The sequence below is a fragment of the Ursus americanus genome, chromosome 5 (genome assembly GCF_024610735.1).
Source record: "Ursus americanus isolate L20-20 chromosome 5, mUrsAme1.1.p, whole genome shotgun sequence".
NCBI classification, from domain to species: Eukaryota; Metazoa; Chordata; class Mammalia; order Carnivora; family Ursidae; genus Ursus; species Ursus americanus.
This window is the reverse complement of record NC_142131.1, coordinates 82,728,141-82,750,413: the sequence shown is the minus strand read 5'-3', so window position 1 is coordinate 82,750,413 and position 22,273 is coordinate 82,728,141. Positions and strand designations below refer to the sequence as shown.

General features: G+C 38.2%; 2 protein-coding genes across 2 annotated transcripts; both read right to left on the bottom strand.

Moving 5' to 3' along the window:
* Positions 1-562: 562 nt before the first annotated feature.
* On the bottom strand, positions 563-1,521 carry LOC123780160 (olfactory receptor 6S1-like). The gene is made up of 2 exons (XM_045778947.2): positions 1,130-1,521; positions 563-980 (listed from the first exon to the last, which is right to left on the bottom strand). Exons 1-2 carry the CDS (start codon positions 1,519-1,521, stop codon positions 563-565), a joined length of 810 nt encoding a protein of 269 aa, XP_045634903.2.
* A 19,282-nt stretch (positions 1,522-20,803) lies between these two features.
* Positions 20,804-21,760, bottom strand: LOC123780159 (olfactory receptor 6M1-like). Its single transcript, XM_045778946.2, has one exon. The coding sequence runs from the start codon at positions 21,758-21,760 to the stop codon at positions 20,804-20,806; it is 957 nt and encodes a 318-aa protein (XP_045634902.2).
* Positions 21,761-22,273: the final 513 nt, after the last annotated feature.

The window sequence follows — 22,273 nt, the reverse complement described above, 5'->3', positions numbered from 1 at the left end:
AATACTGTGAAAAAGATTCTTCAAATACTGAGAGTAAAAGTTTTTTTAGATATGCTTTTTCTCTAAATTTTAAGTAGAAATTTAACATTATGTTTGGGCATAAAACATTGTGCAGGTTTAGGCCATCTAAGGGGGCACCATTGATAAGTTATATATATTGTGATTTTTGTATTGGTTTTTATGTTATTTATTATTAAGTCAATTCTTAAAACAATAGTGTAATATGTGCTATTATTTTAATTTTAGATTTTAGAAGACTAACCAAACGTTAAATATTTGGACCAAATTCACACAGTAACACATGACCATGATACAACACAACACAACACAACACAACACAACATTGTTTCAAAATCAAAACCAATTAAACAAGAGGGCACACTGACTTTCCAAATTGTTGTTGTTATTTTTTTACATATATATATATATATATATATATGATATTTAAGACTGTATCTTTACATATGTTTCTCTCTCATGTAAAATTTAAACATTTACATAATTACATCATGAAGAATGTTTTTGTTGGCAATCATGCAAGTCATTGAATTCTGTAAAAATATCATTTTTGAGGTCTTAAATTTATTAGCATACCTATGTATTTCCTGGAAGCACCTCTCAGGGATTCCTTGACTTTCTCATTTCGAAGGCTGTAGATGAAAGGGTTCAACATTGGTGTGACAAGGGTGTTCAGCACTGTGGCAAATCTGTTAATGCTTGTTGCACAGCCTTTCTTTGGATGAACATAGAGGAAGATGGAGCTCCCGTAATAAAGTGTAACCACTGTAATATGTGAAACACAAGTAGAGAAGGCCTTCTGCCGCCCCTGCACAGAGGGCATTCCAAGGATAGTAATCACAATGTAGGTGTAAGACACTCCTGTCAGGAGCAAGGAGCCCAAGAGCAACACAGCAGAGGAGACAAAGTCAGCCAGCTCAGCCAGAGCAATATCAGTACAGGCCAACTGTAGCATGGGGGCTCTGTCACAGAAGAAATGATGGATTTATTAGGCCCACAAAAGATTAATGGGACACTTAAGATAGATGGCGCCAACATTAACAAAGATGCACCTAAATAGGATCCCAGAAGTAACATTATACGTGTCTGCCTGTTCATGATGATGGCATACCTCAGTGGGTTGCAGATGGCAACATATCGATCAAATGACATGACAACCAGGATGAAGAATTCTGTGGATCCCAGAAGGAAGTAGAAGATAGATTGTGTGAGACATCCCACGAAGGATATTGCCTTGGTGTGGGAAAATGTGTTAGCTAACATCTTAGGCACCACTGTGGAGGTGATGGCAACTTCAAGGAAGGAAAGGTTGGCTACAAAGAAATACATGGGTGAATGCAGACAGTAGTCACCACACACCAAAAGGATGATCATGGTGTTGCCAATCAGAGATGTCATGTACATGGGCAGGAATGCAGAAAACAGAAGAATTTCTACTTCTTTCTCATTCTGAAACCCTAGAAGAATGAATTCAGTGACTCTGGTCTTGTTCCTATAATCCATAATGTCCCCAGTTTAACCTGGAATAACAGATAGTTCTTTTATAAGAACTTGCATCTTAACCCTGGATAAACCTTGTCAATATTCATAACTATTTTTTGCTGCTGTTGTCGCCAAGGATTGATTAATGCAGACAAATACACTTATTTTCAGTTTATAAATATCTACTGAGATAAACTCTACAAGATTTAGTGCTGAGGGTGACACTTACTTATTACAGCAAAATCAATTCCACATTAAGATTGTGGTAATTATGATTTGGGAAAGCACTTGAGACTCCTTTAAGTGTAGGGAACTGAACAATGGATCAAGTAACATGAAACAGACTCTTGTCCAATCTCCCTCTGAAATAGATCCCTTATTGTGTGTCACTAATCCATCAAGGATGTAATGGTATTTTTTGAGATGCTAACAGAGTTTTAGTAAAATTTAATTCTACATAATTTTTTAAAAGGCACTTTTTGAGCTAAGTATATTATTTTACATATGGAATGAAATTATTCAAAAATCAGTGAACACAATTACATAACAGAAATATTTTCCAAAATGTTCATGACTCCTGGCTCACAGGCTCCAGCCTCCACATTACCAAATCAGTTTCTAACAATATGAAATCAGTGTAATGTAATCTTTGTAAGATATCAGGCTCCAGAGTGCATGAGATTATCACAGGTCTTACAAGCGTTAGGGAGAGGCTGAAATATAACTTAATTGATCACTATTTACTGTTTATCTTAGAATTCAGTCAGAGAGAGTATATGGTTAGCAAGCAGTTTAAAAATATTGAACTTCTGAATTTTGCCTGCTGAAAGAAGCAGCTCCTGCAATAGATTGCCTACTTCATACTAGAATTTGCAGGAATATACAAACAAATAAACAAACAGCAACATGGTGCAGAGAAGAGACTTTTTACTTAGTCTCTGAGCTGATTATCTGGGAGTATGTATATTGCTCCTTATATCTAGGTGATTCAGGACAAAAAGCACAGGTTAAGTGTCACAAGATATTTCATATCCCATATTACAAGACACATAGAAGTTCAATATTAAGAGATGCTTGAGAGCTAATTTTATTTTTTATTTTTTATTTTATTTTTTTAAAGATTTTATTTACTTATTTGACAGAGATAGAGATAGCCAGCGAGAGACGGAACACAAGCAGGGGGAGTGGGAGAGGAAAAAGCAGGCTCCTAGCGGAGGAGCCTGATGTGGGGCTCGATCCCATAATGCCGGGATCACGCCCTGAGCCAAAGGCAGATGCTTAACCGCTGTGCCACCCAGGCACCCCTTGAGAGCTAATTTTAAACGAATGTTTTATTATTTTTCTTTTCTAAACCTATGAGTGAGGCTTGGAGTGGTGAGCTAAAATTTGTCAGGGTCCACAGAGGTTCAGTGGTAGAAATGAGATAATATTCTGGGTGTTCTGACTTAGGTTTGCTGTTCTTTCTGGATAAAAATTTCAATTCCTTCTTTCATTCATTTCATTATTATACATTTAATGGACCAGGGACAGTAATGACTTTCTGACATATGCAATTAAAAATGAAAAGCTTAAATGCCATCATTTTGGATCCAAGTTGGTATTTTCTCTGTGATGCCTTAAAATGATCATTTAGAATTGTATCACATGAATTAAAAGTAATTATCAAGACATCACATTTTTAATATGTTGACATAATGTGAAGAACTTTAATCAGATTGTCTAATATTATGCCAAAGGAAAGAAAATGTGACACATTTGGAGAAGGAAAAGACGATTTTGGACTAAAGGGTAAAGGGTGTAGCTAAATAAAAAGTGGTTTGAATTTGAGAAACAATGGGCACCTTGAGAGCACTATGAGAAAGACTGAAAGCTGAAGGAATGGCAGGAACTGAACCATCAAGTGAAGACACTTCAAGGCCCATTTGGTTAACTGCAAAATTTTGCATAATTCTTCAGCTAAAAGAAAGAAAGGGGGGGAGAGAGGAAGAAATAGTAATGGGGAGGATGAGAAAACAATAAATGAGTGAAAAAAAACAGTTTTAAGAAAATAATACAGTTGACCGGTGAACAAAGCAGGCATTAGAGGTGTAGATCCCTCTTGCAATTCATAATCTATTATAAGTTTTGACTACCCAAAAGCTTAACTCCTAGTGGACAAAAATTGACAGAAAGCCTTACTGATACCATAAACAGTGATTAACACATATCCTGCATGTTCTATGTATTATATACAGTATTCTTACAATAAATTGAGCTAGAGAGGAGAACATATCATTAAAAAAATAAGACAAAATATTCAAGGGTTCACTGTATTGTGACATCTCTACTTACCTGCTGAGGTATGCCTCACACTTTGTATTAATGTTTACATTAATCTTTTTAGAATTGAACAAGGTGTCTCCCTTGTTAAGCTACATGGTTTGGATGAGATCCATAGTTGGAATCACTTCTATAAATCAGTTACTGTTGTTGTTGTTGTTGCTGTTTTGGTTGTTGGTTGCTTTTCCTGACAGTCTTAGAATTTTGGGAATGAAGGGGTGTAGAATATATTGATGACTATAGAATAGTTTATAACAGCTTAGTCTGGGAAGGATGGGTCTTCTCCCCTTGCCTTGTAGGACAGAAAATTAAGACTATGAAATTTCTAAGATCATATCCCTAAGTTAATTAATAAAAGTATACAGTGCAATTTACTGTTATTGAGTTAGGAAAAAAGTTGGTAATTTCAACATCATTATAATTAGCATAAATATTTGTAATTTTTGAATATTTATGTATTAGGAGTGTTGTTAAAAATTTTTCCATATATTATCTCTCTCACCCTTTTAACAATAATATGAGCAATGTGATGTTATTGCTCATTTGTGGTATTTAGTTTATATAATTCATATAAGACAAACCATATAAGGTGTTAAAAGGTATTGAAATTTGAACTTATATATTATAAATTATTATTTCAATGTAAATTATTAAAATGTATTGAGTACTTACACATATTCTGAGTTACTGAGAAATGATGCTTGCATCAGAGGTTATAATTTAGTCAGAGTGAAAAGACATAAATGTGTTTAAAAAATTTACACATATGTTAATTTGTGTTTTTGGATATAGAGTATAGAAAATGTATTTCTATACTTAAGAAATGTTTGAATATGGAACTGATGAATCACTACCTCTACCTCTGAAATTAATAATACATAATATATTAATTAAATGATTTTATTATTTTTTATTTTTTAAATGTTTTATTTATGTATTTGAGTGAGAGAGAGAGAAAGAGCACCAGTAGGGAAAGGGGGAGAGGGAGAGGAAGAAGCAGGCTCCCCACTGAACAAGGAGTCCATGATGCAGGGGCTTGATCCCAGGATCATGACCTGAGCCAAAGGCATATGCTTAACCATCTGAGTCACCAGTTGCCCCTAATAGATTTTAAATTAAAAAAAAAATCTTATAAAAAATGATAGAAACCAGAAAAAAAGAAAAGTTTGTTTCATTTTTAAAATTTTTTTATTTAAATTCAATTAACCAGCATAAAAAATAATGCAGAGGATCATAGGGGAAGGGAGGGAAAACCAAAATGTTTGAATGGTGTTCTCTCACAATATTTCATTATGACAAATTATCTTTTTACAGGTAAGAGAAGTGGTTATATATAGAAACAGAATCTATACTTAAACGTTACCCTAATCAATAGACTGATGGTTTCCATTCATGCAGATATTTGGTAATTCAGATAAAAAGCCATGATAATCTGTTCTTCCTTTCAATGTTTAATAAACTATCCTTATCAAATAATTTGCTAAATTTTATATTATCTAGGATGAATTATAAAATTTTGGTAGCCTTTTGTAATCATTTTCTCTTTCTTCTAGGTCCTTATTTTCTGTCTCATTCCCCTTGCCATCTATATTGAAATTTGTTTTAGCTCTTTACAAAATATCTTTAAAATTTTCAAGGTATAGTTAGTACATCTAATTACTCTTTGCCTGGAATTTTCTTTTTCTTTTTTTTAAAAAGATTTTATTTATTTATTTGACAGAGATAGAGACAGCCAGCAAGAGAGGGAAAACAAGCAGGGCGAGTGGGAGAGGAAGAAGCAGGCTCCCAGCGGAGGAGCCTGATGTGGGGCTCGATCCCATAATGCCAGGTTCACGCCCTGAGCCGAAGGCAGACGTTTAACTGCTGTGCCACCCAGGCGCCCCTTGCCTGGAATTTTCTCACTACATTTTACCACGTTTAGCAGTCTAAATCCTCACATGACCTGAATAAATCTTTCTTCTATAAACATAGCCAGATTTTTTTAAATGTTTTTTTTTATTATATTATGTTAGTCACCATACAGTACATCCCTGGTTTTTGATGTAAAGTTCGATGATTCATTAGTTGCGTATAACACCCACTGCACCATGCAATACGTGCCCTCCTTAATACCCATCACCGGCCTATCCCAATTCCTCACCTCCCTCCTCTCTAAAGCCATCAGTTTGTTTCTCAGAGTCCATAGTCTCTCATGGTTCATTCCCCCTTCTGTTTACCCCCCCCCCTTTCTTCTTCCCTTTCTTCTACTACTGATCTTCCTACTTCTTATGTTCCATAAATGAGTGAAACCATATGATAATTGTCTTTCTCTGCTTGACTTATTTCGCTTAGCATTGTCTCCTCCAGTCCTGTCCATGTTGCAGCAAATGTTCAGAAATCATTCTTTTTGATGGCTGAGTAATATTCCATCATATATACGGACCACATCTTTTTTTTTTTTTTAAGATTTTATTTATTTATGTGACAGAGAGGCAGCCAGCGAGAGAGGGAACACAGCAGGGGAGTGGGAGAGGAAGCAGGCTCCCAGCGGAGAAGCCCGATGTGGGACTTGATCCCGGAACGCCGGGATCACGCCCTGAGCCAAAGCCAGACGCTTAACGACTGCGCCACCCAGGCACCCCCCGACCACATCTTCTTAATCCAGTCATCTGCTGAAGGGCATAACCAGATTCTTAGCTACAGTAGTCTCTATGCAAGTGCATTATACTTTTATTCTATTTGTAAGGCATAATATTTGCATTAATTTGTAATATCAGCTTTCCCAAAGAAGATAAACTTTATTTATTTATTTATTTGACAGAGAGAGAGAGACAGCAAGAGAGGGAGCACAAGCAGGGGCGAGTGGGAGAGGAGGAAGCAGGCTTCATGCAGTGCATGGAGATTGATGTGGATTTCGATTCTAGGACTCTGGGCTCATGACCTGAGCCAAGGCAGATGCTTAACAACCGAGCCACCCAGGTATCCAATAAATAAGCTAAACTTTAAAGGGGATCTTGAACCGTGTTTCCTCTATTAATATTGCATCTTAAATATCAAGCCCATTTCCTGTAACACCACCTCAGTAAGGACAGTATGAATGGATTAATAAATGGACTGGTGAATGATGTGAGAAACATACTATATTTGGAAAAGAAATGTAACACTATTCTATAAAGATGTGATTTTAGGTGCCTAAGGAAAAACCAAGTGTGCATGTAATGAATTTAAGAGAACAAATAAATGTAGAATTTAAGTTAACTAGAAGGGTCAGAGTTCAAGGTCTTTAAATTTATGAACAGAAATTAGATTACTAAGTGGAGAAAGTGGTAGAGGAGAACATAGATAAGGGGGAAAAAGTTAAAGGGTGTTATACAACAAAACTTCAAAGAGAATCATTATGAAGTGCCAATGCCATAAAGATGTACAATGCTGGAAAGCTTAAGAAATGTTCAAGTATGACGTCATCGCTCACCATTTCTACAGCAGACTTTTGAATTAACTGATGATTAAAAAAATACGCCCCTCAATCTCATAAGATAATGAAAAATATTTAAATGCATAAACCCCTTTAGGTTAAACTGCAGTAATTAGGATGTGAATGAAAATTATAAACTAACAGAATTCTGGAACTAGAAAACGCTGAGAAAAAAAATTGGAGGAAGGATTCTTATCTCTGTTTCACTTTCTTGGGGTGAAGATGCTTGCTTATGCATTCATGCTGAGTACAAATGTGAGTAGAAGCAGAAGGTTTGAAGTTATAAGAATAGCATTATACCCCCAAAACAAATGATCCAGTTAAAACATGGGCAGAAAATATGAGTAGAAATTTTTCCAGAGAAAACATGCAAATGGGTAACAGTCACATGAAAAGATGCTAACATCACTCATTATCAGGGAAATAGAAATCACACCTACAATGAAGTATCACCTCACAACTGTCAGAATGGCTAAAATTTACAACAGAAGAAATAATATGTGTTAGCTATGATGAAGTGGATGGGGAACCCTGTTAACACTGTTGGTGGAAAGGCAAACTGTTGTAGCCACTCAGGAAAACAGTATGGAGGTTCCTCAAAAAGTTAAAAATGGAACTATCCAATGACACAGCAATTGCACTACTAGGCATTTACCCAAAAGTTACAAAAAGCCTGATCCAAAGGGATTGCACAACCCAATGTTTATAGCAGCACTATCAAGAATAGCCGAGTTATAGAAAGAGCCCAAATTTCCATAAACTGATGAATGGATAAAGAAAATATGATATATATATATATATATATATATATATATATATATATGATAGATGATAGATAGATAGATAGATAGATAGATAGATAGATAGATAGATAGATGATAGATAGATAGATGATAGATAGATTTGATGTGATATAACACTGAGTGTTATGTGCAGCTGATGAATTACTGGACTCTACACTTGAAATTAATAATACACTATACATGAACTAATTAAATCTAAATAAAATAAGTTTTAAAAAAAAAGTTTGGTAGAATTTGCCTGTGAAACCATGTGACCCTGGACTCTCATTTATTAGTAGATTTTGTAAAAAGATTTATTTCTTTTTATTTGAGAGAGAGAGCATGAACAGGGAGAGGGGCAGAAGGAGAGGGTGAGAGAGAATCCTCAAGCAGACTCGCCACTGAGCATGGAGCTAGATCCCAGGACAGGGAGATCATGATCTGAGACAAATTCGAGTGGGCTGCTTAACTGACTGGAACACCCAGATTCCCAAATGGGAGATCTTTAATACTGATTAAGTTCCTTTCCTGGTTATCAATGTCTTCAGGTTTTTTGTTTCTTCTTCTTTCAGTTTGAAGTAAGGTAAAATTTCCATGGCTCTTCCTTCCACTTGAATCTGGGGGGTCAGGAATGTGATTCCAACTTTTGATGAGTATGTCTACTCTGAGAGCAAGTACTGATACTAAGTTGAGGTTTAAGATGAGTGACATAAGTTAGTTCCTGTGAGGCTCAATATCTTTACTGATTAAACACTAAGATTTTAGAAAGAAGGTTAATTATGTGAAGTAAAGTATGGTGTTAACCAAACTTACTGTTTTGCGATATGTAAGTATATCAAATAATCATACTACACACCCTAAGCTTACAAGTGTTATATGTCAGTTATATCTCAGTAAAACTGGGAAAAGCAAGAAAGGATACCTAGAGCAACTTTTTGTAAGAATAGCCATAAAGCATTTGAATGGTCCCCCAAATAATAAATGCAAACATGTACACACACATGCACACCACACATATTTGAAGAGAAGATTCTCAGCTCAAGGAGAACAATGCATATCTATATCATCTATATCTATATATTTGTTTTAATTATGCTTAATGAGATATAATTGACAAATATATATATTTTATATATTTTTAAATATTGCAATGTGATTGATATATAATATATATACACATTTATGTTGTGAAATAATTACCACAGTCAAGATAATTACCATTTTATTGCCACACAATTAATGTTTTATTTTTCATTTGTTTTTGGTGAAGAATGGTTGAGAATACTCTTTTAGCAAGCCTCAATTATGCAATATAGTAACATTAGCTATATTAGGTATGTTGTACATTATAGCCTCAGAATTTTTTCATTGAATAACACCAAATGTGTATCCTTTGACCAATATATCCCCATTTCCCCCACCTCCCAGCCCCTGACATCTGCCATTCTACTCTCACTTTCTGAGTTTTCCTTTTTTTTGTTTCTGTTTCTATTTGTAGATTCTTTTTTTTTTTTAAAGATTTTATTTATTTATTCGACAGAGACAGAGACAGCCAGCCAGAGAGGGAACACAAGCAGGGGGAGTTGGAGAGGAAGGAGCAGGCTCACAGCGGAGGAACCTGATGTGGGGCTCGATCCCATAACACCGGGATCACGCCCTGAGCCGAAGGCAGATGCTTAACCGCTGTGCCACCCAGGCGCCCCTCTATTTGTAGATTCTACATCTTACTGATACATGTGTTATTTGCCTTTCTATCTCTGGCTTGTTTTATCTAATGTAATGACTTCCTGGTTCTTTCAGGTTGTCCAAATCACAAAATGTCCTCCTCCTTCATGGATGGATAATCATATTTATTGGTTTACATATTTTAAACCATTCTTGCTTTCCAGAGATGTATTTTAATTGGTTGTGGTGTGTGATTCATTTGATATGATGTGAATTCTATTTGCTTCTATTTTGTTGTGTATACTGCATCTGTTTTCATCAATCATATTAACTTGTAATTTCCTTTCTTGTAGACTGCTTTTGGGTTTGGTGTAAATACAGTGCTGCCATGATAAAATGATTTTGAAGGATTTCTTCCTTTTCAATATTTTGGAGGAGTTGGAGAAGCATTGATGCTAATTATTCTGGACATGATTGGTAGAATTCACGAGTGAATCGAACTCTTCTTGGGCTTTGTTGTTGGGAGATTTTTGATCACTAATTCAGTCTCTATCACTAGTTATCTGTATGCTCAGATTTTCAATTTCTCATGATTTAATCTTGGCAGGTTACATGTTTCTAGGAGTTTTTCTTAGTCTTATAGGTGAGCCAATTTGCTGGCATGTAACTATCCATAACAGTCTTTTATGATCCATTTGTATATCTTCCCTGTAAGTTGTCATGTCTCCTCTTTCAATTCTGATTTTATTTATTTGCATATTCCTTTTTTTTAGTCTAGCTAGAGTTTTGTCAATTTCATTTTTCTATTGTTTTTCTCATCTCCATTTAACTAATTGCTTTACTGATCTTCGCTATTCCTTCCTTGTGATACCTTTGGGCTTAAATTGTTCATTCTCTAGTTCTTTAAGGCATAAATAGGTTGTTTGTTTGAGATTTTCTCAGTGGTGGTTGCACCAGTGTCTGATGGGTGAAGCAGCCACAGAGCTGGGATTGGGGCATGGATGCTCACAGAGTGACAATAGTCCTGGAGTCTGGGGCCCTGACTAGTTTGCAGTGGAATTGGTAGTGCTGCCTGAAACATGAGCACATAAGGAGAAACTGTGTAGTTGAAGTCTGGAGGATGGGTAGATGAGGAGGTGTTATAGAGCTAGAGTTTGGCACTCAAGCATGCACAGTTGAGCTGAGAATTTGGGGTTCATGGGATACTCATGTTTATGGACATTCACAGCCCTCTTCCCAGGGTGTCACAAGAGCAGTTCCTTCTGGGATGATGGAGCAGATCTGCATCTCCCAGCAATGACAACTGGTTACCTCAGACATGAGAACTGCCAATGTCCTCTGCAAAGCAAGCAACTGTGGACTGATGACAAACACAACATGGTCCTCTGCTGTGAAAGTGATGGAGAGTCTGTAGCTGTTGTGGGGTTTCCGGAGGTCCACAATAACAAAGGCTGTTAGGGTCTACTGCAGAGGAAGGCACTGGGGTTAACAATGGCAACTGCTGCATTGCTGATACTGGTCTCTTCTCCCTTCATCTTTCTAGCCTTTTCCGGACATCTCCAGGTGTCTTCCAATTGTCCTTTCTGTGTGGTTATTTCATACTGGTCGCTCTACTGCTGTAGATTTTGAATTTGAATTTTGAGTCCTACAAGAGCTATTTTTTATTTTATTATTTTATTTATATTTATTTTTATTAGCTTGTTGATATGTGTTTGTGTGTGTGTGTGGGTGTGTGGATGTGCGTAATAAAGGCTGGTGTCTCCTACTCAGTGTTCTTGCTCTAGAATTCTTACTCCCTATGCTGAACAAAAGCAGCAGATCGGAAGGCTGGGGCAAATGAGTTTAAGAAATTAATTACCAAACGGTTGGAGTTAAGATGGCGGAGGAGTAGGAGACACCGTTTTCAGCCGGTCCTCCGAGTCGAGCTGGATAGGTACCAGACCAGCCTAAACAACCACGGAACCAGACTGAGACGCAGGAAGACGCATCTGGATCTCTACAAATGAACATCTCCAGCGCTGAGTATTGAGGTACGAAGCGGGGAGCCATGAAACTGTGCACAGATATTGGAAGATAAACGGAAGGGGGAGGGAGCTGCCGCATTCGGGCACCGGGAAGCGGTAGCCACTTGCACGGGGGAGCGGGCGGGGCTCTCGGACGGCACCCACAAAACAGCAGACTGAGACCGTGAGCCGGGTGCACGCGTGCCACCAAGCATCTCGCGGAACACCGGAATCCCGGTGCGCTCACTGGATCCAGACTGAGACCGGGAGATCCGGGAGCGCGCGCAGGGCGGCTGGCAGCTGGCGGCATTAGAAACACAAAGGACAGAGACGCGCCCGCCCTGGAAGTGAGGGCTGGGACGCCGGGTGTGGGGCCCACATCCCGGGACGCTGCAGGGTTGAGCAGCACCAACAGAAACAGAGTTAAAGTGGCCAGAACATTAGTAGAGAACGGGCCGCAATCCTTCTGTTCCGTGACAGAGGCTGAAATTTGGCCGCTGCTGCTCTGACTCTCAGAAGAGGCATAGCCAACCGCCAGGGAAAGCCGCCAGAGAACAAAAGCCTGGAAATACCGGCTCAGGGAGTGCCCATCCCCATCCCCCCTCGCAGGGGACACCGAGACTCTACCCAAACAGGGCTGCCTGAGTATCGGCGCGGCAGGCCCCTCCCCCAGAAGGCAGGCTGAAAAATCAAGAAGCCCACAACCCGAGGCGCCTGGGTGGTGCAGTCATTGAGCGCCTGCCTTCGGCTTAGGGCGTGATCCCGGCGTTCTCCGGAAAGGAGTCCCTCATCGGGCTCCTCCGCTGGGAGCCTGCTTCTTCCTCTCCCACTCCCCTGCTTCTGTTCCCTCTCTCGCTGGTTGGCTGCCACATAAATAAATAAATAAAATCTTTAAAGAAGAAGCCCACATCCCTAAGATCCCTATAAAACAAGGGGCACGGCCTGGGACCCAGTCAATAATTTGGGCTCTGGAAACCCCACAACCTCTCTTCATCAGAATGACAAGAAGGAGAAGCCCCCCCCCCCCAGCAAAGAAAAGACAGTGAGTCTGTGGCCTCTGCCACAGAAATAATGGATATGGATGTAACCAAATTATCAGAAATGGAATTCAGAGTAACGATGGTCAAAATGATGAGTAGAATTGAAAAAACTATTAACGAAAAGGTTACTGAGAATATAGAATCCCTAAGGACAGAAATGAGAGCGAATCTGACAGAAATTAAAAATTCTATGAGCCAAATGCAAGCAAAACTAGAGGCTCTGACGGCCAGGGTCGCAGAAGCAGAGGAACGGGTTAGTGAATTGGAGGATGGGTTAATAGAGGAAAAAATGAAAATAGAAGATGGTCTTAAAAAAATCCACGCCCACGAATGTAGGTTACGGGAGATTACTGACTCAATGAAACGATCCAATGTCAGAATCATCGGCATCCCCGAGGGGGTGGAAAAAAACAGAGGTCTAGAAGAGATATTTGAACAAATTGTGGCTGAAAACTTCCCTAATCTAGCAAGGGAAACAAACATTCATGTCCAAGAGGCAGAGAGGACCCCTCCCAAGCTCAACCATGACAAACCTACGCCACGTCACGTCATAGTGCATTTCGCAAATATTAGATGCAAGGATACAATATTGAAAGTGGCCAGGGCAAAGGAATTTCTCACGTACCAAGGCAAAAGCATCAGAATTACGTCAGACCTGTCTACACAGACCTGGAATGAGAGAAAGGGTTGGGGGAGCATATTTAAAGCTCTTTCAGAGAAAAACATGCAGCCAAGGATCCTTTATCCAGCAAGGCTCTCATTCAATATTGATGGAGAAATAAAGACATTTCAGAATCGCCAGTCACTAACCAATTTTGTAACCACGAAACCAGCCCTACAGGAGATATTACGGGGGGTTCTATAAAAGTAAAAAGGCCCCAAGAGTGATACAGAACAGAAAGTCACAGCCAATACAAACAAAGACTTTACTGGCAACATGGCAACATTAAAATCATATCTCTCAGTAATCAGTCTTAATGTAAATGGTTTGAACCATCCCATAAAGAGGCACAGGGTTGCAGATTGGATAAAAAGAAATGACCCATCCATTTGCTGTCTACAAGAGACTCATTTCAAACCCAAAGATGCATTCAGACTGAGAGTAAGGGGATGGAGTACCATCTTTCACGCAAATGGACCTCAAAAGAAAGCTGGGGTAGCAATTCTCATATCAGATAAATTGGATTTTAAACTACAGACTATAGTTAGAGACGCAGAAGGGCACTATATTATTCTTAAGGGAAGTATTCAACAAGTGGATATGACAATTATAAATATATATGCCCCCAACAGGGGAGCAGCAAGATACACAAGCCAACTCTTAACCAGAATAAAGAGACATATAAATAAAAATACATTAATAGTAGGGGACCTCAACACTCCACTCTCAGAAATAGACAGAACACCTTGGGAAAAACTAAGCAAAGAATCAAAGGCTTTGAATGCCATACTCGACGAGTTGGACCTCATAGATATATATAGAACACTACACACCAGAACCAAAGAATACTCATTCTATTCTAATGCCCATGGAACATTCTCAAGAATAGACCATGTTCTGGGACACAAAACAGGTCTCAACCGATACCAAAAGATTGAAATTATCCCCTGCATATTCTCAGACCACAACGCTCTGAAATTGGAACTCAACCACAAGGAAAAATTTGGAAGAAACTCAAACACTTGGAGACTAAGAACCATCCTGCTCAGGAATGACTCGATAAACCAGGAAATCAAAAATCAAATTAAACAATTTATGGAGACCAATGAGAATGAAAATACAACAGTCCAAAACCTATGGGATACTGCAAAGGCAGTCCTAAGGGGGAAATACATAGCCATCCAAGCCTCACTCAAAAGAATAGAAAAATCTAAAATGCAGTTTTTATATTCTCACCTCAAGAAGCTGGAACAGCAACAGAGGGACAGGCCTAATCCACGCACGAGGAAGCAGTTGACCAAAATTAGAGCTGAAATCAATCAAGCAGAAACCAGAAATACATTAGAGCAGATCAACAGGACTAGAAGCTGGTTCTTTGAGAAAATCAATAAAATTGACAGACCACTGGCAAGACTTATCCAAAAGAAAAGAGAAAGGACCCAGATTATTAAAATTATGAATGAAAAAGGAGAGGTCACGACAAGCACCATTGAAATTGGAAGGATTATTAGAAATTTTTATCAACAGCTATATGCCAATAAACTAAGCAATCTGGAAGAGATGGAATCCTTCCTGGAAACCTATAAACTACCAAGATTGAAACCGGAAGAAATTGATTCCTTAAACAGGCCAATTAATTATGAAGAAATTGAGTCAGTGACAAACAACCTTCCAAATAACAAAACTCCAGGCCTGGACGGTTTTCCTGGGGAATTCTACCAAACATTCAAAGAAGAAATAATACCTATTCTCCTAAAGCTATTTCAAAAAAATAGAAACAGAAGGAAAGCTACCAAACTCATTCTATGAGGCCAATATTACCTTGATCCCCAAAGCAGGCAAAGACCCCCTCAAAAAGGAGAATTACAGACCGATTTCCCTAATGAATATGGACGCCAAAATCCTCAACAAGATACTTGCTAACAGAATCCAACAGTACATTAAAAGGATTATCCATCACGATCAAGTGGGATTCATACCTGGGATGCAAGCGAGGTTCAATATTCGCAAATCAATCAGCGTGATACATCATATCAACAAGAAAAGACTCAGGAACCATATGATCCTCTCAATCGATGCCGAAAAAGCATTTGACAAAATACAGCATCCTTTCCTGATTAAAACCCTTCAGAGTGTAGGAATAGAAGGTACATTTCTCAATCTCATAAAAGCCATCTATGAAAAGCCTACTGCAAATATTATTCTCAATGGGGAAAAGCTGGGAGCCTTTCCCTTAAGATCAGGAACTCGACAAGGATGCCCACTCTCGCCACTATTATTCAACATAGTACTAGAAGTCCTTGCAACAGCAATCAGATGACAAAAAGGGATCAAAGGTATTCAAATTGGCAAAGAAGAAGTCAAAATGTCTCTCTTTGCAGATGACATGATTCTCTATATGGAAAACCCAAAAGAAGCCACTCCCAAACTATTAGAAGTTATAGACCAATTCAGTAACGTGGCAGGATACAAAATAAATGCTCAGAAATCAGTTGCATTTCTATACACGAATAACGAGACTGAAGAAAGAGAAATTAGGGAATCCATCCCATTTACAATAGCACCAAAAACCATACGTTACCTTGGAATTAACTTAACCAGAGACGTAAAGGACCTATATTCTAGAAACTATAAATCACTCTTGAAAGACATTGAGGAAGACATAAAAAGATGGAAAGATATTCCATGCTCATGGATCGGAAGAATTAACATAGTGAAAATGTCCATGCTACCCAGAGCAATCTACACTTTCAATGCTATCCCGATCAAAATACCGAGGACATTTTTCAAAGAACTGGAACAAACAGTCCTTAAATTTGTATGGAACCAGAAAAGGCCCCGAATCTCCAAGGAACTGTTGAAAAGGAAAAACAAAGCTGGGGGCATCACAATGCCGGATTTCGAGCTGTACTACAAAGCTGTGATCACAAAGACAGCATGGTACTGGCACAAAAACAGACACATAGACCAATGGAACAGAATAGAGAGCCCAGAAATGGACCCTCGGCTCTTTGGGCAACTAATATTTGATAAAGCAGGAAAAAACATCCGGTGGGAAAAAGACAGTCTCTTCAATAAATGGTGCTGGGAAAATTGGACAGCTACATGCAAGAGAATAAAACTTGACCACTCTCTCACACCATACACAAAAATAAACTCCAAATGGATGAAAGACCTCGATGTGAGACAGGAATCCATCAAAATTCTAGAGGAGAGCATAGGCAACAACCTCTACGACATCGGCCAAAGCAACCTTTTTCATGACACATCCCCAAAGGCAAGAGAAATAAAAGATAAAATGAATTTATGGGACTTCATCAAGATTAAAAGTTTCTGCACATCCAAGGAAACAGTCAGAAAAAACTAAGAGGCAGCCCACGGAATGGGAGAATATATTTGCAAATGACACTACAGATAAAGGACTGGTATCCAAGATCTACAAAGAACTTCTCAAACTCAATACACGAGAAACAAATAAACAAATCAAAAAATGGGCAGAAGATATGAACAGACACTTTTCCAATGAAGACATACAAATGGCTAACAGACACATGAAAAAATTTTCAAAATCATTAGCCATCAAGGAAATTCAAATCAAAACCACACTGAGATACCACCTTACGCCAGTTAGAATGGCAAAAATAGACAAGGCAAGAAACAACAATTGTTGGAGAGGATGTGGAGAAAGGGGATCCCTCCTACATTGTTGGTGGGAATGCAAGTTGGTACAGCCACTCTGGAAAACAGTGTGGAGGTCCCTTAAAAAGTTAAAAATTGAGCTACCCTATGATCCAGCCATTGCACTACTGGGTATTTACCCCGAAGATACAGACGTAGTGAAGAGAAGGGCCATATGCACCCCAATGTTCATAGCAGCAATGTCCACAATAGCTAAATCGTGGAAGGAGCCGAGATGCCCTTCAACAGATGACTGGATTAAGAAGTTGTGGTCCATATATACGATGGAATATTACTCAGCTATCAGAAAGAACGAGTTCTCAACATTTGCTACAACATGGACAGCACTGGAGGAGATAATGCTAAGTGAAATAAGTCAAGCAGAGAAAGACAACTATCATATGATTTCTCTCATCTATGGAACATAAGAACTAGGATGATCAGTAGGGGAAGAAAGGGATAAAGAAAGGGGGGGTAATCAGAAGGGGGAATGAAACATGAGAGACTATGGACTATGAGAAACAAACTGAGGACTTCAGGGGCGGGGGGTGGGGAATGGGATAGACCGGTGATGGGTAGTAAGGAGGGCACGTATTGCATGGTGCACCGGGTGTTATACACAACTAATGAATCATCGAGCCTTACATCAGAAACCGGGGATGTACTGTATGGTGACTAACATAATATAATAAAAAATCATTAACACAGAAAAAAAAAAGAAATTAATTACCAAATGTGGCACTTATTGTATTATTTGGTAGATAACCATATTTTTATTGCCTAATAGGGATAGTATTGATGATAAAAGAGATAATGTTAATGATTTGCTGAGACAACGGGCAGAACCCATGATTTTCTGAGTCTGACGAAGGAGGTTATGCTATCCTACATATAAGTTAATGTACTTTATAACAGGATGATACACGAATGTATTTTAAGACTATTTCTGATTTGGGGGACATAAAAATAATTTGACAGAATTTATTCATTTAAAATTGTGTATTCATTGAAATATTTATTTTATTTTGTTAAATTGCAATCAAAAATATTTTAATCAAGTTTTTATCATTTTTCTTTATCAAGCCAAATTACGTTATAAGCTGTTTGATGTTCAGAAGACATTTTCACCACCTCTGCCTCATTCTCTTTTCCTACTCCTGAATTTATTCTGTCACATGTCTTCCCATGTTAAAATACTTGATACTTGTCATCGTGCTCTTTAATTGCCACAACACCATTCTAGGCCAACATCGTTCTCTCAAGAAATCGTTTGAGTCCCCTACATGTCTATTGTCCCATTATTTTTTGAAATATAATTTAACATCCAGTATTAGAAAATGTGCATCATATGATTTATTTTGTTTGAACTACATTGAAAATGAATTTGCAGATCAGCCGTGGTCTATCCTGAACATTCTGTATTCGCTTCCTAAGGGTCTGAAGGTATTAGGCGTATGTTACTACAGATTGTGCCACTTTGGCATGTTGATTATTTTAAGTTAAATGCACTAAGAAACAACAGGTGCAGAGAGGGCACTCTGACCATGCCTTTATTCCTGTAAAATGGAGATAAAGCTCCGTGTGAAAGGTGCACTGCTTTACCAGGAAGAAGGGAGACATCCTCATCACCAGAAACAGAGGATTTAGGATTGAAAAGGCTGTATAATCATATCTTCTTAATACCTCACCATTGACTACCTGTAGCCCAAAACCCTGTGCTTTGCAAATTCTTCAGAAATGGATTTTTCCCTTTTGGAAAGACATAGAATTTTCCTGTTGTGGTTGTTACTTAAGGTCTTCAGTGTCTCCTGAAGTCTCTCATCTATGTGTAAAAATTCAGTGAAAAGTGTATGCTATTAATCTCGTTTATGTCAAGTTAATTTTTAGGACTAGCCAGAGACCCTAAGAGGGCATAGGACATTTTTTTCCTCCCCATGAATAGAAAGTCTATTCTGAAGATAGTGTGTTGTTTTAATGTTTAGTTGGATCAAATTGTTTGATAGTGTTTACAAGCTCTATATGCTTACTGATATCTTTTACTGATAATTACTTAGTGTTTATCAATCACTGCGAGAGATCATATTAAATTCTCTAACTAGGATCATGGGTCAGTGAGTTTTCCTTGCAGTTCTATAAATTTTGGCTTCATGAACTGGATGCTCTGTTACATTGTTACATAATTTGGAATATTATGATGTTCTCAAAACTGTCTCCTTTTTCCATCATGTAATACTCTTGATTTCCTCTTGCAATGATGTTTACCTTGAAATGTATTTGGTTTATAGCAGTGGTTATTCCATTGTCCCTTTGCTTACCATTCCCATAGAATTTCTTCATTATTCTACACTTTACTTTTTATGTGGATCTTTTTTTAGAGTCCATGTTTGAAGACTGTGTAAATCAAGTTTTTTTTTATTCAACTGACAAGCTCTGCCTTTCTTTGGTTTTGGTGCTTTAACTCCATTTGTATTTAATTAATTTTCTGTTTCAGGCTTGGAATTTACCTGATTACATATTTTCACTTCATCCTGATTGCTACTGTTATTTTTCCTCAATTTATTCTTTCCTGTCCTTTCTTTTTTCCTTTTGGTTAATGACACATTATTTTACTTTTTATTTTTATTTTTTAGTTATGCATTACTTTAATGTCCCCTGTCATTTCTTCTACATGGTGTCACCATACACTCCATCACTATTTCTTCATACTTTTGCCCATAGTTCACCTGTTTCTACTCTGGAACCATAAGCACACAAGAAACAAAGCAAATTGGGACAAGGCTCCCTTTGGTGATACTCATCTTTCTTTTCCCCCTCTATTCTTCAATTAAGATAATTAATATGAATCTGTCTTCATGTTCAATTTCCCATTTCTCTGATATCTCTAATCAGCAGCTTGGATGTACAGAAAATTTCCTGGAGCGTATGTGAGCATGGTTTGTTCTAAAGCAGAATTTCTAATATTACCAGTAGCCAAATGATTATTTCCTGGCTTATGCGAAAATGTTCCATTCTTTGTCCTTGATAAATCCATATCCATTACTTGCTCCTTCCATGCATTTGCTCCTTAAATACCATCTGTTGTGTAGACCTTCCATTAAAGTAAGTGTAGTATATTTTCCTGACAGTAACACTGAATTACGAAATACTTGTACTTGAAGAAACTGTGGGAAATATACATATTTAAATACTTTCTTTAGAAGCTTTTAATCTAAATAGAAATGACATAAATAAAATTGAATTGAAATGAAGAATAAAGAAAATTAGTAATGTGTATGTCATTCCAACATAAGATAAATGTTCAGCCCATTAAAACATTTAAATCCCATTCCAAAGCGTAATTCCTGTGTATCTGCATGTGTTTGGAGTGCAAAAGTGTTCTAAAACCGCTCTTTTCTATATCTATCATATATAATGTATGCATTTCCATCCAAGTGATATCTGAAATCGAGTTTTTAGTGAATACGACTACTTCTATTACTCCTACTCACCATTACCTTTATTACCACCTACGAATGAAAACTTTAATTATTGAAACAAAATCTTCAAAATCTAACATGCACAGGAAACCAGTATATTTTATTATCAAGTTAAAATACTTTCATAACTCATACTCTCATTAATTCACATACATATTGGGACATAGCTGGAATCATTTATGAAGTTGAGGATGCCAGGAGTAAAGATGGTTCTCAAAGATCATGTCACTTGGACCTCATCTGCTGGAAGAAGTTTTGGCCCTTGGCCAAGCTGTCCTTCAGTGCATCTTTCATGGTTTCATTCCTTAGACTGAAGATGAAGGGGTTCAGGAGTGGTGTGGTGACACTAGACAGGATAAAGAGGATCTTGTTAAGATGCAAGCTGCTCTTCTGGGAGGGCCGGACATAGATAAAAATGGAGATCCCATAGCCCATGGAAACCACAGTGAAGTGAGAGGCACAGGTGGCAAAGGCTTTGCGTTGACCTTGTCTTGAGGGTATCTTCAGAATGGTGGAGATGATGTAAACATAGGAGACCACGGTGAGGGAGAGGGAGCTGAGGAGCAGGACAAGAGAGGTGAGGAAGTCCAAGAGTTCAATGACACGGATGTCAGCACAGGCCAAGTGGAGGAGGGGGGCACTGTCACAGAAAAAGTGATCGATCACATTGGGGCCACAGTATGGAAGCCCAGTCTTAAGGATAATGGATGGGAGAATGAGGAGAAAGCCGCCCACCCATGAGAAGATAACAAGACGCACACAGAGTGAGCTGGTCATAATCGTAGGGTACTGAAGGGGGCTGCAAATGGCCACATAGCGATCATAGGATATGACTGCAAAAATAATGAACTCCGTGCATCCAGAAAGGAAGTAGAAATACAGCTGGGTGAAGCATCCACCAAATGAAATGGTCTTTCTCTCTGACAGGAAGCCTGCCAGCATCTTGGGAACAGCACAGGTGGTAGTTAATACTTCACTGAAAGAGAGATTGCTGAGGAAGAAATACATGGGTGAATGTAGCCTGTAATCCAGGAGAATCAGGGTAATGATGAGGGTGTTTCCAAGGACTGTCACCAAATAGGCCAATAAAAAAATCAAGAACAGGAGGCCCCCAAGGGCTCTGGTTGTTGGTATCCCCACAAGAATAAACTCAGTCACCAATGTCCAATTGCCTCTTTCCATATTTGTCTCTTTTTACTGTAAAGAGAGTGATAGCAGGGGGGGGGAGAAAGTATGATGAATCATTCATTAAATTAACAAATTGATAAAATATGGTCCATATATACAATGGAATATTACTCAGCCATTAGAAAGAATGATCACCCAATATTTGCAGCAAGATGTATGGGACTGGAGGACATTATGCCAAGTGAAATAAGTCAAGCAGAGAAAGACAATTATCATATGGTTTCACTACTTTATGGAACATAAGAAATAGTAAGGGAGATTGGTTGGAGAAGGAAGGGAAAAATGAAGGGGTGGAAAACAGAAGGGGAGAGGAACCATGAGAGACCATGGACCCTGGGAAAGAAACTTAGGGTTTTAGCGGGAAGGGTGGTGGGGGGATGGGTTAGCCCAGTGATGGGTATTAAGGAGGGCATATATTGCATGGAGCACAGGGTGTTATACACAAACAATGAACCATGGAGCACTACATCAAAAACTAATGATATAGCATATGGTGACTAACATATC

What these genes read in the sequence shown, in the direction of transcription:
- LOC123780159 (XM_045778946.2), bottom strand. Translation starts at nt 21,760, where the DNA reads ATGGAAAGAGGCAATTGGACATTGGTGACTGAGTTTATTCTTGTGGGG.
- LOC123780160 (XM_045778947.2), bottom strand. Translation starts at nt 1,521, where the DNA reads ATGGATTATAGGAACAAGACCAGAGTCACTGAATTCATTCTTCTAGGG. An exon ending in GCCATCTGCAACCCACTGAG is followed by an intron (nt 981 to 1,129) that starts GTATGCCATCAT and finishes CTTCTGTGACAG; the next exon opens with AGCCCCCATGCTACAGTTGG.